The sequence below is a fragment of the Micropterus salmoides genome, unplaced genomic scaffold (genome assembly GCF_014851395.1).
Source record: "Micropterus salmoides isolate LMB-PRFRI ecotype aquatic unplaced genomic scaffold, ASM1485139v1 Ms_hic_scaffold_3, whole genome shotgun sequence".
In the NCBI taxonomy this organism is placed as follows: domain Eukaryota; kingdom Metazoa; phylum Chordata; class Actinopteri; order Centrarchiformes; family Centrarchidae; genus Micropterus; species Micropterus salmoides.
In genome coordinates this window covers 28,900,619-28,915,609 of record NW_024042261.1, presented here as the reverse complement: position 1 = coordinate 28,915,609, position 14,991 = coordinate 28,900,619, and the positions used below count along the sequence as shown (strand labels likewise).

General features: G+C 39.4%; 1 protein-coding gene across 1 annotated transcript; it reads right to left on the bottom strand.

Moving 5' to 3' along the window:
• Window positions 1-8,622: 8,622 nt before the first annotated feature.
• On the bottom strand, window positions 8,623-14,672 carry LOC119883209 (zona pellucida-like domain-containing protein 1). Its single transcript, XM_038693776.1, has 10 exons — window positions 14,409-14,672; window positions 13,104-13,324; window positions 12,802-12,983; window positions 12,372-12,444; window positions 11,472-11,569; window positions 11,070-11,150; window positions 10,709-10,880; window positions 10,529-10,634; window positions 9,147-9,182; window positions 8,623-8,939 (listed from the first exon to the last, which is right to left on the bottom strand). Exons 1-10 carry the CDS (start codon window positions 14,545-14,547, stop codon window positions 8,770-8,772), a joined length of 1,278 nt encoding a protein of 425 aa, XP_038549704.1. The 5' UTR covers window positions 14,548-14,672; the 3' UTR covers window positions 8,623-8,769.
• Between the last annotated feature and the right edge of the window lie 319 nt (window positions 14,673-14,991).

Genomic DNA, 14,991 nt, shown 5'->3' with positions numbered 1-14,991 from the left:
AAAATGAAACATTCAGCCATGCATCAACACTATTTCAGGATACATCCTACCAAAATGTCTTTGAAGCTCGAGGAAACAGCACTCAGGTACACTTGAGAGGACAGATTACAACAGATATAAGTTTAATATAAACATATTAAATACTTATCATACATACTTATAATAGAATTGTTATGACAGAATTGTTCTTTGTGGCGATTTTAATATTCATGTTGATGACCCCACCAATGTTAATGCAACTGACTTTTTAAATATAACCACTTCTTTTAACTTCAAACAACATGTCAAAGGGCAAACACATAACCGTGGTCATACACTGGACTTGGTTTTTACCCTGGGTGTCAGCATTTCCTCTGTGGAATTAGTGGACATGACCATGTCTGACCACAGATGTATTGTTTTTAGCTGTGATTCGCCTGTTACTCATGCCGCCTCACCAAGCTCCGTGTGTTCCCGCTTCTTTAATGAACAAAGTGTTTCAAAGTTTTGCGCATTCTTTTAGAGCCAAAGCCAACACCTGTCTGATTCCAACACCAACAATCTGGTCGATCACATCAATCATATCTGCTTGTCGTCACTAAATATTACTGCTCCTCTAAAGGTTAGGCCTACGTCTAAAGCTAGTAAGCAACCCTGGATAAATGACAGCATTCGCAGCCTAAAAAGGGAATGCAGGAAAGCAGAGCGCAGATGGAAAAAATCCAGTCTCCAAGTCCATTACCTCAGTCTGAAGGATTTATCAATTAAATACAATAACTTGGTTAAGGATGCGAGAACACACTATTTTTCTGAACTCATTACTACACATAAACACAATCCCAGGTTTCTGTTTAAGACTGTGGATCAGCTGGTAAACCCAACCCCTCCTTGTGCCTCAGCTGGAAGTAATGATGACTGTGAATTGTTTTTATCTTATTTTACCAATAAGGTGGTGTCAATCAGAGCCTCTATTACCCCCGCGGCCTCTTACTCAGAGGTTTCTCACCAGCAACAAGAGAGTTTTAATGAGTTTTATCACATCGACTTGTCTGAGCTTTTAAAAACAGTATCACAAATGAGAGTGTCCTCCAGCCCACTTGATGTAATACCTACAAAGTTTTTACTGAAAGTAATAGATTCTGTTGGGCCCCATTTGATCTCTGTTTTCAACAGCTCCCTATCTACTGGTTGTGTCCCTGATTATTTTAAAACGGCTTGCGTGAACCCACTTTTAAAGAAACCTGGTTTAGATCCCTCCCTCCCACATAATTTTAGACCAATTTCAAAACTGCCTTTTATTGCAAAGATTCTAGAAAGAATTGTGTCCAAACAGCTGCTCACTGTGCTGGAAAATAACAAAATATTTGAAAAGTTTCAGTCTGGTTTCAGGAAGTACCACAGCACTGAGACTGCCCTGCTTAAAGTCACCAGTGACCTTTTAATGTCTGCTGATGAAGGTATGTGCTCAGTCCTGGTACTCCTGGACCTTAGCGCTGCTTTTGACCTAGAATGGTTTTCATCCTACCTGTCAAATAGGAAGTTTTGCGTGTCTGTAAACAACTATGTCTCCTTGTTCTGTCCAGTTAAATATGGTGTGCCTCAGGGGTCGGTCTTAGGACCCATTTTGTTTTCCTTGTATCTGCTTCCCCTTGGACATATTATCCATAAACATGGCATTTCTTTTCATATTTATGCTGATGATGACACACAAATGTACTTGCCCGTCAGATCCACAGACCCTGGAATGCTGAGTTCACTTAACAACTGCCTTTGTGAAGTTAAAAAATGGATGTCAAATAATTTCCTCCAGCTGAACTCAGACAAAACAGAAATCCTGGTCATCGGGTCCCAGCAGATGGCAAATCAAATACTGCCATCTGCTGGTTCCCTAGTAAATCACATTAAGCCTGTGGCAAAGAACCTTGGTGTTTGGTTTGATAGTAATTTAAATTTCGAGCAGCACACCACAAAGCTTGTTCAATCATGTTTTTATCAACTTAGAAATATAGCAAAAATTTGATTTATGTTAACTTTTAAAGACACCGAGACCATTTTACACGCCTTCATCTCATCATGCCTGGATTATTGCAACAGCCTTTTCACCTGTTTAACCCAAAAATCTATTGATCGACTCCAGACTGTCCAGAACTCAGCTGCCAGGCTTTTAACCAGAACAAAGAAATATGACCACATTACTCCTATTTTAGCTTCATTACACTGGCTCCCAGTATGTTTTAGAATTGACTTTAAAATTCTATTGATCACTTTTAAAGCTCTTCATGGCCTCTCGCCTTGTTATATTTCTGACCTTTTAGTCCCATACACACCAGCACGTACCTTGAGATCCTCGGGCAGAGGTCTGCTATCTGTTCCAGAGTCTCGACTGAAAACTAAAGGGGACTAAAGGGGACTAAAGCGTTTGCTGTCAGGGCCCCGAGGCTCTGGAACAGCCTGCCCGAGGAAATCAGGTCGGCTGAGTCAGTGAACTCTTTTAAGTCCCTTCTTAAAACATACTTTTATAGGAGAGCCTTTCCCGATCTTATTTGATTTTATTTTATCCCTTTTATTTTTATTGTATTTTACTAATTTTATATTTATCTGTATTTCAGTCTTTTCAATGTTTTCTTGCTTTCATCTTGTATTGTTTTTGTATTATTGTCTCTTGGGTATTATTGTCTTTACACTTGTTAAAGCACTTTGTAACTTGTTTTTGAAAAGTGCTCTACAAATAAAGATTATTATTATTATCATTACTTAATAATTACACAGTTCCAACTGATCTGACTTGAAAATCTCCCAACTGGAGGTGTTTTCATATCATATTTAAACTATATCAGTGAAACTGGGCTCTATGTTCCACATTATGAATATTTTTTACTTTTACTTTTTTAAGGAACCATACATCTTACTACAAACACTGCGTTCAGAAACCGCTTGTTAACTTATATGAAGGCAGAGCTTGACCTTCTCCACAGTAACGTTTCAGGACTAAAGTAAGATATAAGTTACAGCATTTCAGTGCAAAGTGAACATGAACGCTACCTCATTGTGTTAGCAAGCTAACTTCAAGTAACATTAACGTTAGCCTTTCTGTTAACATTACTGCGCCTGAAAACAGAACTTTTGTGTGTTGACGACTGTCTGGAAAGGTTTCAGCCACTGGTGATATGTTACATTAGTTAACGTTAGCATAACAGGAATGCGGCAAACTGCCTGCACATACTGCCTCCGGTTATCCCAGTGTATGGTTATAAAATAAAGTCACAGAACAGAAAAAACATTTTCAGAGCACTGCAAAGAAAGCTGGGTTCTCTCTAACTTTGTAAATTAGTAATTAATTAACAGTTTTTCAATCAACATTGGGCAACGGGCTTCCCGTTTGGTGGGCATGTCAGAGGTGTTACCGAATCAGCAGCAACACATTTGTTAACACAGCTGCGGTTAAAAATGCAGTAAAAATCAGCGTGCTTGCATACACGACTGTGTGTACAAGGAACTACCGTTTCCCTTTAAAATATATGTTCTGCTACATTTTGTCGCTGAATTCAGCCTAGATCCAATGGTGACGTCAAGGTCCTCCAGTCGCGCCCTATGGTCGCACCCTCGCTCACGCCACGCCCCCTTCATATTTCAGCATCAGTTGGCGCCAAGATTTAATGACGTGGAAAGTTCTGACGTCATCGGTCACGTGGATTGTCATATATCTATATATAAGCGGCAACACGCGCTTTGTGAAAGTAAAACGAGAGTCGACGTCGCATATGGAATGTCCCGTCATTTATTTGGACTGTGGTAAGTCTCTCCTGCTTATTAATCCACTGTTTTGTATTTTAACAGAAACAGTGTTGTAGAATAACTTGATATTGATGTTCACTATAAACTCCAGCTGGCTGGTTTTATCTTTAAACAGAATTCCGAAGGGCTAAAGTGACCGAGTTGATGGCTAGCTTAAATGTGCCATTAATTGAGAAGCTAACATTAAGTTGTTTTGGATAAAAGCGTCTACCAAATGAGTAAATGTAAAATTGACAGTCTTGTCTCAGTAATGTTAAGTTAAAGAAACATTGCTATAGGTGGTGGTATTGACAAACTTATGTTTAGGGATTGGTATTAAATGAGCCCCAGGGCTAAATTATTAAAGATTGTAATGTTGGTAACTGTTATTGATAAGCTGCAACTTTACTGGTTCTTTTATCTCTGCTTCTCGAGTTTTGGTGTAAGTTAGTTTAATGTAATGCTGCAGCATTTGCCTTATACACACCAAGCAAAGTCAGCAGGCCTTAGCGCTGAAATGGAGGTGGGGCCAGTAAAATGAATCCTGTGTATTCCACTTGTATACTAAATACATTTAGTCATTTAACTCATACTTTTATCCAAAGCAACTTACAATTGCTATATATGCTAAAGGAGGCACGCCTCTGGAACAACTATAAGTTAGGTGTCTGCTCAGGGACACATTGATGCATGTGTCACAATTGAAATCGAACGCAGGTCTCACCAAAGGCATGTGTCTTATCCAATGCTCATTACTGTATGTAGACTTATTTAGCAAGTGTAGGTTTTTGGGTGTAGTTCCATTAACATCTTACTCTAATTGTTGTTCACAGATGTGGTAATAATGTTCCAAAATTATGTGGAATTGCATATTTCTTTACTGGAAAATTACATTTTTAGTTGTATTTAAAATATTAAAGTCTAATCCCTATAAATAATTTTAAAACAACCACGCAGTTACTATGGACACTTCAACATGTTTATTTATTGGAAGTCATATATCATCTCTATATAACAATGTTATCGCACATTGAATATTTTCCTCATGCCGTGCAGTCCTACCTCATGCCCGTTGGGTCTGGTCTTTCCAAATAACCGTCACCAAATAATGTATCGATAGTGGTATCGTTAAAAACGGCCGTCCTTGTGATGCATCACTCCATGAAACCTCATCCCACCATCACCGCCATGCTGTGACCTCACACAGGTAACAGCTGATCAGGACTCACCTCTGCAGAACCTTGACTCTGGTTCTGATCCAGGTTGTGTTCAGTAAGCAGGTCTCTCGGTGTTGCAGCTGAAGGAGGTGATGTGTCACATGATGATGGGGAGCCTGGGGATGTTCAGAAAGGACTTTGTGCTCAACATCCGCGTCTTCTTCATGTGTCCACCTGTCCTTGTGTCTTCTTCTTTGTGTGTCCACAGTTTAGTCTCTAGACTGGGAGAGCTTCGAGCAGTACAACACCTGGCAGCTGTTCTGGCTCACAGCGTCCCCCTGGAGACCATCATCCCCATCCTGCAGCACCTTAAATATAAAGGTGAGTGGTGTCCAGGAAAGGGTCCCTGACCTTCAGTCTGATCAGTCCTCTGACTCTTGTCTTTGTGTTCCTAGAACACCCGGAGGCCATGTCCTGTCTGCTGCTGCTGCTCCGCAGAGAGGTATGACAGGAACACACCTGGACACTCGTCTTAGAGACTCCTGGGTCTGTTTCCCAGGCCTAGTGAGAAGATGGTGAAGAGAGTGCTGAGTTGTCCCTGTCACCAGTTCACCACCACCTGAGACACCAATCACGACAACACGCTGGGAAAATCAAGGCCCAGCTGATCAAGAACAACCAGCGCCGCAAGAGAGGTGAGGACGGACAGACTGAGACAGAGGTGAGAACAGACAGAGATGGAACGATGAGGACAGATTGATGAGGACAGAGGTGAAGACAAATGAATGAGGACAGATAGCACAGAGGTGAAGACTACCTCTGGGTACCTAATGAACAGCGGTTGTGTGTCCGTCCTCAGTCTTCAGTTACAGCAGTAACCCTGGAACAGATCCTGGAGCTCATGGACAACCTGAGGCTGAGCCTGAGCAACACCAAGAACAGCTGTCAGTACACACAGGCTTATTGATCGCTTCAGGAGATATTGTCACTCAGACCCCAATCCTTCAGGCTCTGCAGCACGTTCAGGCCAGCTGTGACGAGGTCCACAAGATGAGGTGCGCGCACACACTGACGGGTGATATCACTGTGGCGGCTGATGTCACTTCCTGCAGGAGTACAAAGACTCCTAGACCTAACCTCCCAAGTCCTGCCGTAAGGCTCCAGCCTCCACGCCTCGCTCCCGGGAAGGAGCGGCTCCGCCCAACAACGAGGAGGAGAGCGCCTCCAGCAGGGCCTCGGTACGTAGCCCCACCTCCAGGCCTTAAAGTCTTACATTGAAAAAGTTTGTGTTCAAGGTCTTAAATAATTTTAAACGGGTATTTATTTCCCAGCGTCCATGTAATGCTACCTCTAATGCTCATTGAAATGGCCCCGCAGTGCTCGGAATGGTTTTTCCTCCCGTGGTGGTGTAGTTCTTTCTATTGCTGGTCCAAATATAATTTGCTGTATTACGACTACAAAGACCAACGGGCAGCTTTCGTGTTATTGCTGCAAATCTTTCGGATTGTACCACAGATATAAAACGGATTTATTCTTCAGCTATGGGGAAGTGCAACCTGATCGGTTCTTGGATGGAAAAACAGATCTTGGGGCTTAAAACCAGTCTCTAGCAATGTATTTGAATGGCCTCGTAGTTGTCCGGTTTCCAGCTCTGTCTTCTACTGTACATCTTGATAGTTAAATTAAAAAGAGGACGGTGTTGACTACGGAGTAGCTGAGGTTAGTAATGTTAAAGCAAATTAGGGATGCAAACTAACGTTGGTCCTTTTTAAGCTAATGAGATTATTCTTTTGGATTTTGACGTACAAATTAAATGATTATAATACAGAAGGTAGGTGGTTCTCATGTTTCCTATTATTTATGTTAATTTCTACAAATGTATAAAGTAGTAAATTAAGACAAGGCAAAAATGAACTGAATCTGTAATGATTCTGAGGTCATGTGTGTTCCTGCCATTATAAGGTGGTGAGGCTCAAAACAGCTTGGTGCTGCGCAATGAATATAAAGTCACTGTGGAGAGTATCAAAACCAACCAAATGAATTTCCCAGACCTAATGGTTATAATTCAACCCCAGCAGACTTACTTAGCAAGTTTAGCTTTTGGGGTGTAGTTTATTGTCTCCCTGTCTGCTCCCCTGAGTTTATCCATCAGCAGTAGGTTAAGCTTTACAAAGTTGCCAAAGACACAGAACTCTTTTTATTTTTTTCTACTGGTGATCCATTTTTCACATCAGCAGGTCCACCACATGCCAGCTTATTAATTACGTAGCTTATCGATGTCATTGTCCATCCCGGTGTTTCATTGTAGACATCTCTCGACCCTAATTTGAATACATTGATTTACTCTGCAAGTAATTTTGTGACTGCATTCTCCTTGTTTCTTGAAGTCATGATATAGGTTTTAAATTTCATTCATAAAGGTCTTAAATATTTGACCAGGTGAAACCTGCAGAAACCCTTATTGTTCCATTACCTCTTCTACTTAACAATTTGCATTGCTTATGATTCCATAAAACTCCACCTTTAAAGCGCCCTTTTACCTTTAAGTAAAAGTGCTGCTCATGGAATAAAATTATGCATAGTTGCTTTTTTCACAAAACACAGTAAGTAGGAAAAAGAGATTCAAGTTATCACTTAACACCAAAAAAAATCATTAAGAATCTGGAAATGGAGAATGTTCAACATTATTACAAAAAGAATGAAAACAAATTGATTAAAATTGTTGCTGGTTAATTATCTGATCAAGCAGTCAATTGGTCTATTCAGCTTTACGCATGATGTGCCTTATTTTGTGTCAAATGTAGAAATGACAGCTGTTTAGGGTTTTGATACTACAAAGGGAACTCGAATTGTAGTAACGGTGTTGTATTCCTATGTTTCAGGACTACCTGAAAATGGGTATCTTGTAAATTTCAAGTTGACTAGTAGTAGAGTTTCCATTAGAATTTGAGTCTAGCACAATACTTTGCCTCTGAATATAAGTTGTGCACAATTACAGTACATTTATTGAGTAAAGAATTAGTGGAATTTAATTTTTAAGAAGCATCAGTGAATCAATGTAATTTAGAATGCAGAAATTAAACGTTTGTTTTAAAGAAATGTATTATATTTAAGTTAAGGTTTACTCAAATTATTACCACTACTGTAAAGGTTTGAGGTAATCAGTTTCCACAAATATATTGAGTATTCTGAACTTTATTGGGTTTACAGTGAAAGTGAATACACATTAGTGTAAGTATTTTACAGCCAGATAAAATCCACTTTCCACAAAAGAATCCCCTTCGTTGATTTCAAAACACTGCATGATTAGTTGATTTTAACATACAGGATTATAATGTGGTAAATGCTATGCATTTTGACAGTAAAACAAAAAACAATGCCTCAGCCTTTTTTTTAAGCCTTGTCAAAGCCATTTGTCAAAGATCTAATTTGACAAAATAACTAATTTTCATCAAACACAGCTGGCGTTTGTGAAGCTAATGTGGGGGGGAAATGAAGAATTGTGAGGTGATGGCTCACATTAAAGAAAGAAAGGGGAAGTTACACACGCATTTCTGATGCCGTATTTTATTACAAGTTCTAAAGATGAAGGTTACTGCATTTGCATCGTTATGGGTGTAAATTGTTTGTAAACACTGTCATTGGCTGAACAATGGATGACAATGAATAACAACAAGAATAATGATATTGAATGAAATAAATACACAACACCTGAAACAATACAATATGCACATTTAATAATGCGTATACAAAGGAAAGCACACATGTACATTATCCATTTGTTTAAGTCTGTGTTCCCAACATGTGTATCAGCACACATTGTCAGTATCAAGATGTTATATACAGTATACATGTTTATTCATTTAAAGCTGGGGTTCCAAACACCTGAGGCTGTGGATGTTGGGAGGCGGGATTTCTGCAGGAGGTGGACTGACAGCAGGAAGAGACACACACTGATCCCGCCCAGGATGACCACGCCTGAGATCAGAGCGCTGGTCACCGGGTTCATATGCTTGGAGGGGTTACCAGATTCTGGAGGATGGAAAGATGAGGAAAAGCAGAAGATAGAAACAGACATGTTCTTTGACGTAGCCTTAACATAATAAATTGTTCTTTCAGAAAGAAAAGTGGAACCTTTTTGTTCGGTCATTAATTTTCTTGGATATCTGCTATGTTTACACCCATCACAGGTGGCATTTTAAACCTTTTTTATGTTTTGTAACGTTGCATAAGGGAGCTTACCAAGTTGGGAGTTGTTGACACGAGTTTCATCTGAAAAAATATTTTTAAAGTATTAGAATTGTTTTTACAAGTACTTCAATCTCCAATGGCTTTGTGTATGTATTTAAATGAATAGTTTTTCATTTCAGAAATATCCTTATTTGCGCCTTATCTTGCTGAGAATTAGAGAAGATGATTGATACCACTGTCATATTTGGCCATTAAATATGAGCTTGCAGCCAGGAGACTGCTAGCTTAGCTTAGCATGAAGACAGTCTGGCCTGGCTCTGTCCAAAGGTAACAAAATATCTAAAGCTCACTAACACATTATCAGGTTTCTTTAAAGGTGCAATGATGGCCACCTGTCAAATTCATACTCAAAACAAATAGTGGGCAGTATATCACCAAAGTTGCCACTAACTGCTGCTAGCTGTAGCTGCCATTAGCTAGTTAGCTCAGTGTATCCTCCTATTGCTTGCTGTCTGGACTGGGAGTTCGGAGCACCAGGGAGTGTTTACACTGCTAGCACAGGGGTTTTGGACCACTGAGAGGAGGGAGAGGTTTTCAGGCCCAGGACCCGGCGGGGAATGCTGGCAGGAGCAGCATCGAAATGCATTAGAACCAGAGCAAGAATCCGGCAGCACGGCCAGACTGGCACTGAACATAACCTCAGATACCGATATAAAGCCAGTTTGACGACAGAGAATACGAGCCTGTCCTCCACAAAAAAATTTGCCCTTGGTTGTTTTAGACACACAAAATGATGACTCATGTTTACATTTATTGTAGCCGTACAATTGAAACACATGACAAAGACAGTCACATATAATAAATAGCTATAAAGTTGTACTCCAGTGGTGGTTGGTTGGATGAATAGTAAGTTGCTTTTCAACCGGGTGTCCGGTGTTTTCCGTGAGAAACTAGATGGATTTTATTTTATTTTTTTAACAAAGTAGCTACGCTAGCTTCATAGCGTTAGCAATTTGGAGGTTGGTTAAAACATCTGATGTTGTCGTTTAGCTTAGAGGACTTTTTGGTAATGGTAATGTTAACGAGGGGCTTTACAGTGGTTCCGACCAGCACTCTGATTATGTGGAATGCTATTTATATGATTTGCTGTTTTCCCCTGCTAAGCTAAGCTAACCGTGTCCAAACAGTCTGAAAGGAAGCAAATTAGTCAATTATTGAACTTCAGAGGTGATGGTATAGGACAGACAGAGGCAGCCTTGCTTTTTCCCCCGTTTCCGTCTTTATGCTAACTATGCTAAATTATTGTGAGAAGTGTCAATACTGTTATCTAATTCTCAGCAATGAAATGAATAAGTGTATTTCCCCAAATAGGAACTACTCCTTTAACCTGTTACAGTTAACCACCAGTGTCAGTTTATTGTTCATACCACTCCTGGTGATGATTGGGCCAGCGGTGATGACAGCTTTCCCAGATGCTGCAGGTGGGGAGTCAAGGCTCTCCTCTCCACCCCGCCTACGCCGTCGCCCACAAATCTGCCAATCACATGATCATATTTCAGTAGTCATTGACACACAAATTGAGGTTCACGATTTTTACTGGCACTTACTGGCATGAGCATGATACAGTCATCTGGCCTGCAAAGCTTCGTGACGCAGTGCAAAAACACAGTTGACATCTTTTGGTGTCTGTGTTTAACAAAACGGAAAACCTCAAACGAAAAACGTCCCATCTGACTCTTCCCATTCTCGAAAACTGTCGTCTGCGAGTCTTTGTAGCAGCTGTGTCAAAAGAGTACAACACACATGTACACACAAAATGATAAATTGTACATGTATGCTTAAGCACTCGTTGACAAGGTAGCATTCATGGGGCTAAGCTCTTTGGACAGCCTGAATAGGTAATGACTTCCTTTTGTGGTTTATCAAGTCATCATCTTGAAGTAAAAAAAAAAAAAAAGGCTAGATTACCCGAAGAAAAGGTCATAGCGGAGTTCATCATTAGGATTCCCTGAGGGGGTTGTGTAACAATAGTCCATCAAGATGTTCCACCTGCACAGAGACAAAACTGAGATGGGATAGAAGATAGAGATCTAACTGCACATGGGAAAGCACAAATCTGGGCTTTCTCTGCTGCAGACTGGCGCCTTCATGTAGCATAATAACATAATGGCATAATGAATGTAGGCAAACCATAGAAAAATTGACTAAATCTGTAAAAATGATGGTGGGAAAGATGCTGTACAAAATATCATTCCGGCTTCACTGAAGTTGTAATGGCAAAATGTCTGCTACATGAGCAATATTTCTAAAAAGATTTATTACATTTGAAAATCAATATTGAACAGCGAATAATCAGATGTTATCTGGTACCGTTTGTCTAAGTTTGTGGCTTTTACAGCTGCAAATACTCTGGTTTTGAGAGCCAGTCCAGCCATCGGAATAGAGAGAGGTTGATTATATGTTGAATCCTGTTTAAAGTGGAGAGAAAAATCAAAATAAAAAGGTTAGTTTTTCACTGTGTTTTCTCAAATTAGAAACTTACAATTAGTAGACAGGCTCAGTCTTGACATAATGAGTGTTTAAAAGATAAGGCTGGTGATATTCTACATTTTTGTTAGTAAATCCTGTTAAGACTAAAACCAACAGTGTATTAGTCCATCTCTCAATACTTTCTATCCTCACCAGCGTGTCTGTCAGCCCCAAACCCATTTCTTCCTGCTGAAGATTTAACTCTTTAAAAACATGTCACGAATATGTTTTGATTTTTTTTTAAAAAGGCTTCATAATTCCCTAAAATAGCTGGGCATGTCAGTTTTTAGCAAACATTACACAAACAGGACACTGTTTGTAAACACTGCATTCGGTGGGAACTATTTTCAGGTTTGGATTAATATACATTTTGTGCACTAGTGAGTATTTATTGCAGCAGAACAATGTTTCTGGGATTCAAAATAAACCACTGAGCCCACGTTCATTGTAATTAAATAAACATTCAATTCAGTGTTGGTTTTAGGCATTTTCATGTGAATTTTCTGATAAGAAAAATATGAAAAATCACAATTTATAAGGTTAAATCTGATGATATTTCAATTATCCTCCTAACTGGATAACTAATTAATTAACAGATTCATTAAAATAAAACACAAACTGATTCAAAGATCATGGACATTAAAACATATCCTTCTGAACCTCATAATTCAAAGCTTCAAAGATCATGCATTGAAGTGGAAATTACTGTATATAATAAGTTGAACACAGCTGTGTACTCACATTGTACAGGATCATATTCAACGTGCTCACAAATGTTCCATTGCTGTCCTTTATAGTAACAGCAGCAGAGGAGCTGTGAAGAGATGCAGCACATTTACTTCAATGCTATTTATTCATCTTTTGTGGATGTTCACTTGATAAACATGATTTTGAAAGCACAAATTGTGATGTAGTATTATGATAAAGCTGTAGTACATTTATTTATTTATTTATTTATATGACTAAAAGAGACAGTTTATAGGATTGCATCATTATTATGAAAATATGCATATTCTAATATTAATGGTTCTTAGAATACCAAAACCAGGGGCATAATTGTCACCATAGTTTAGGGGAACAATAAACAAATTCTTAATTAAATGAAGAAATCTTAATATCAAATCCATTGAGTAACTCCTGAAAGTTACTCGATTTTTTGGCAGCCACTTACGATGCCAGCTGTGAGTTATTGACCAGGTACTCCAGTGGGTAGCTGCAGCTGAATTTATACAACAAACCGGGCAGGTAGCTGATTATTGTCGGTGGGTCAGGGGTGTCGATATAGCCGGAGACATTCCCAATTTGTACCAGAGACATGTTCCCATAGGCATTGGCCCCGTAGGCTGTGCTGACCTGCAGATAGAAACATCTCAGCATTGTCACTTTTGTCTTCTCCCAAGTCAATAAACAACTTCATGAAGTTGCTTATTGATTCTATTAAAACCCAATGTCTTGTGTTTATTTATTCTTTACCACCAGGCTGTTTCCGCAGGCCTCCAGAGTGCTGAGACTGATGCTGAACAGGATCACTGTGGGGAAGGTGTTGTTGTTGATGAAGCCACGGCATTGGGCATCACTGTGGTGACCGTTGAGGGCCAAATCTGCGTTGGTGTAGCCGGAGTAGAGCACGGGGCAGAAGTTGATCTTCAAGGTGATGGTCTGAACCCCGCAGTACACGCTGATGTCCCGCTCACCTGGAGGAAAGGTTAACAACACATTTATTTAGCTGTAGAATTCTAGGGCCTGTTTCACAAAAGCAATTTGCGAGCACTTGTAACTCCTTATCCATCTATCCTTTATCTAACAGGGCCATAGGCAGGATTTTAGATACCAAAAAGAAAGTCTATTCAGGTAGTTTCAATTCTTTCCAGTAAGCTTCTTAGTAAAGTTTTAGGAGATTATGAAAACCTCTTTAGAAAAAGGTTTTTACCATATCATTTCCTAACTATTATTAAAGCCCTCCCTACATTGCCAGGAATAAAATTCTGGAGGACAGAATCATTTATTTATTTAAAATTAATCAGTCTGAGTCTAAACATAGAATCAATCTTACATATTTGTACATTTCTAACTGTAGTGTCAACTACCCCATGGTGCTAAAATCCTAGAAAATAAACAGAGGACATGATGTCAGTGTAGTCAGTAGTACAGAACTGCTCCCTTATTGATAAGCATGATTTTAGTGCTGTAGCTAATTTGGTTGTTAAATGTATAACAAGGTATACCATTTTTATCAAGCTATTTGTTTTATGAATAAACCATTAGATAAGTATGGTAAAATAGAAAGTACATTATTTAGTGCTAAATACTATAAGCGGTAACATTAAAACTGTAAAACACATTATAATCTAACTGTAGATAGCAGATATAAGAAATTTTTCTGCTTAAGTATTTGTCAAAAAGCACAACTTCTCCTTTAAAAATCCTCCTGTGATGCATCCAAACTGTTAATGATTCCTTGTTAACATAATTTAACATAGTTGTAATCATATTTAATAATTTGTCTTTTCTCTATTTAAATGCTTTCATAAACAGTTTGCCTGGGAATGATTTGTGCATGTAAATAGGCAGTTAAGTGTAAGGCTGTGCCGCCTTAGGGCGAGTATTTGTTGACATATGCATTAATAAACACTTTGATATTTACTTATATTTGCAACTACATTCTAGTGTGTTATAATGTGTTATGAACTATGTATTAAAGTTTTACCTCTGCTCCATACATGTAGGCAGAATGACAGGATCATAAAGAGAAAACATTGTTACATGGTGGGTTCTTACCTGGAAACCTGCTGTGGTAGTTGGCATCACAGTTGTACCCATTAAACTGTGTGGAGACTGAAACGGCATTACTCATCAGCAGGAAGATGAAGCACATTCTTGTCATTTCAGCACTTGAGAGAGGTTTGCCCGCTGTCATCTTCAGAAGGTCAACATTGCATTAACCACATTCCTTAGGTACGTGTATAAAAACAGCACTTATCTCAAAATTAGATGAAAAACAATGCTGCCCTGCCTCGCCTGTTTCCTTGAGTTCTGCACGCTCTGACCTCTATCAATGTAGTGCAACCTTCTTCCCACAGGTCCCCTAATCCTTCTGATTCTGCTCCCTCTTACCCCTTGTAGTTCAGTTGCTCATGTTGCCCCAAAACCTCTATTACCCAACCCCTTTTAAACTGAGGTCGCCCCTCTTTCTAGCTCATTTCATCCCACTCCCCTCTTTCTACCCCCATTTCCATTTCCCCCCCTGTTTCCTGCCTTTTCCAAAGTAATTGGCTGGGACCCCTCTTTCTCTGCTTTGTGACGGAGAAAAGTTCAACACTGTGTCATGTATTTTTTGGTGGCATCAAGGATCTAAACTAAT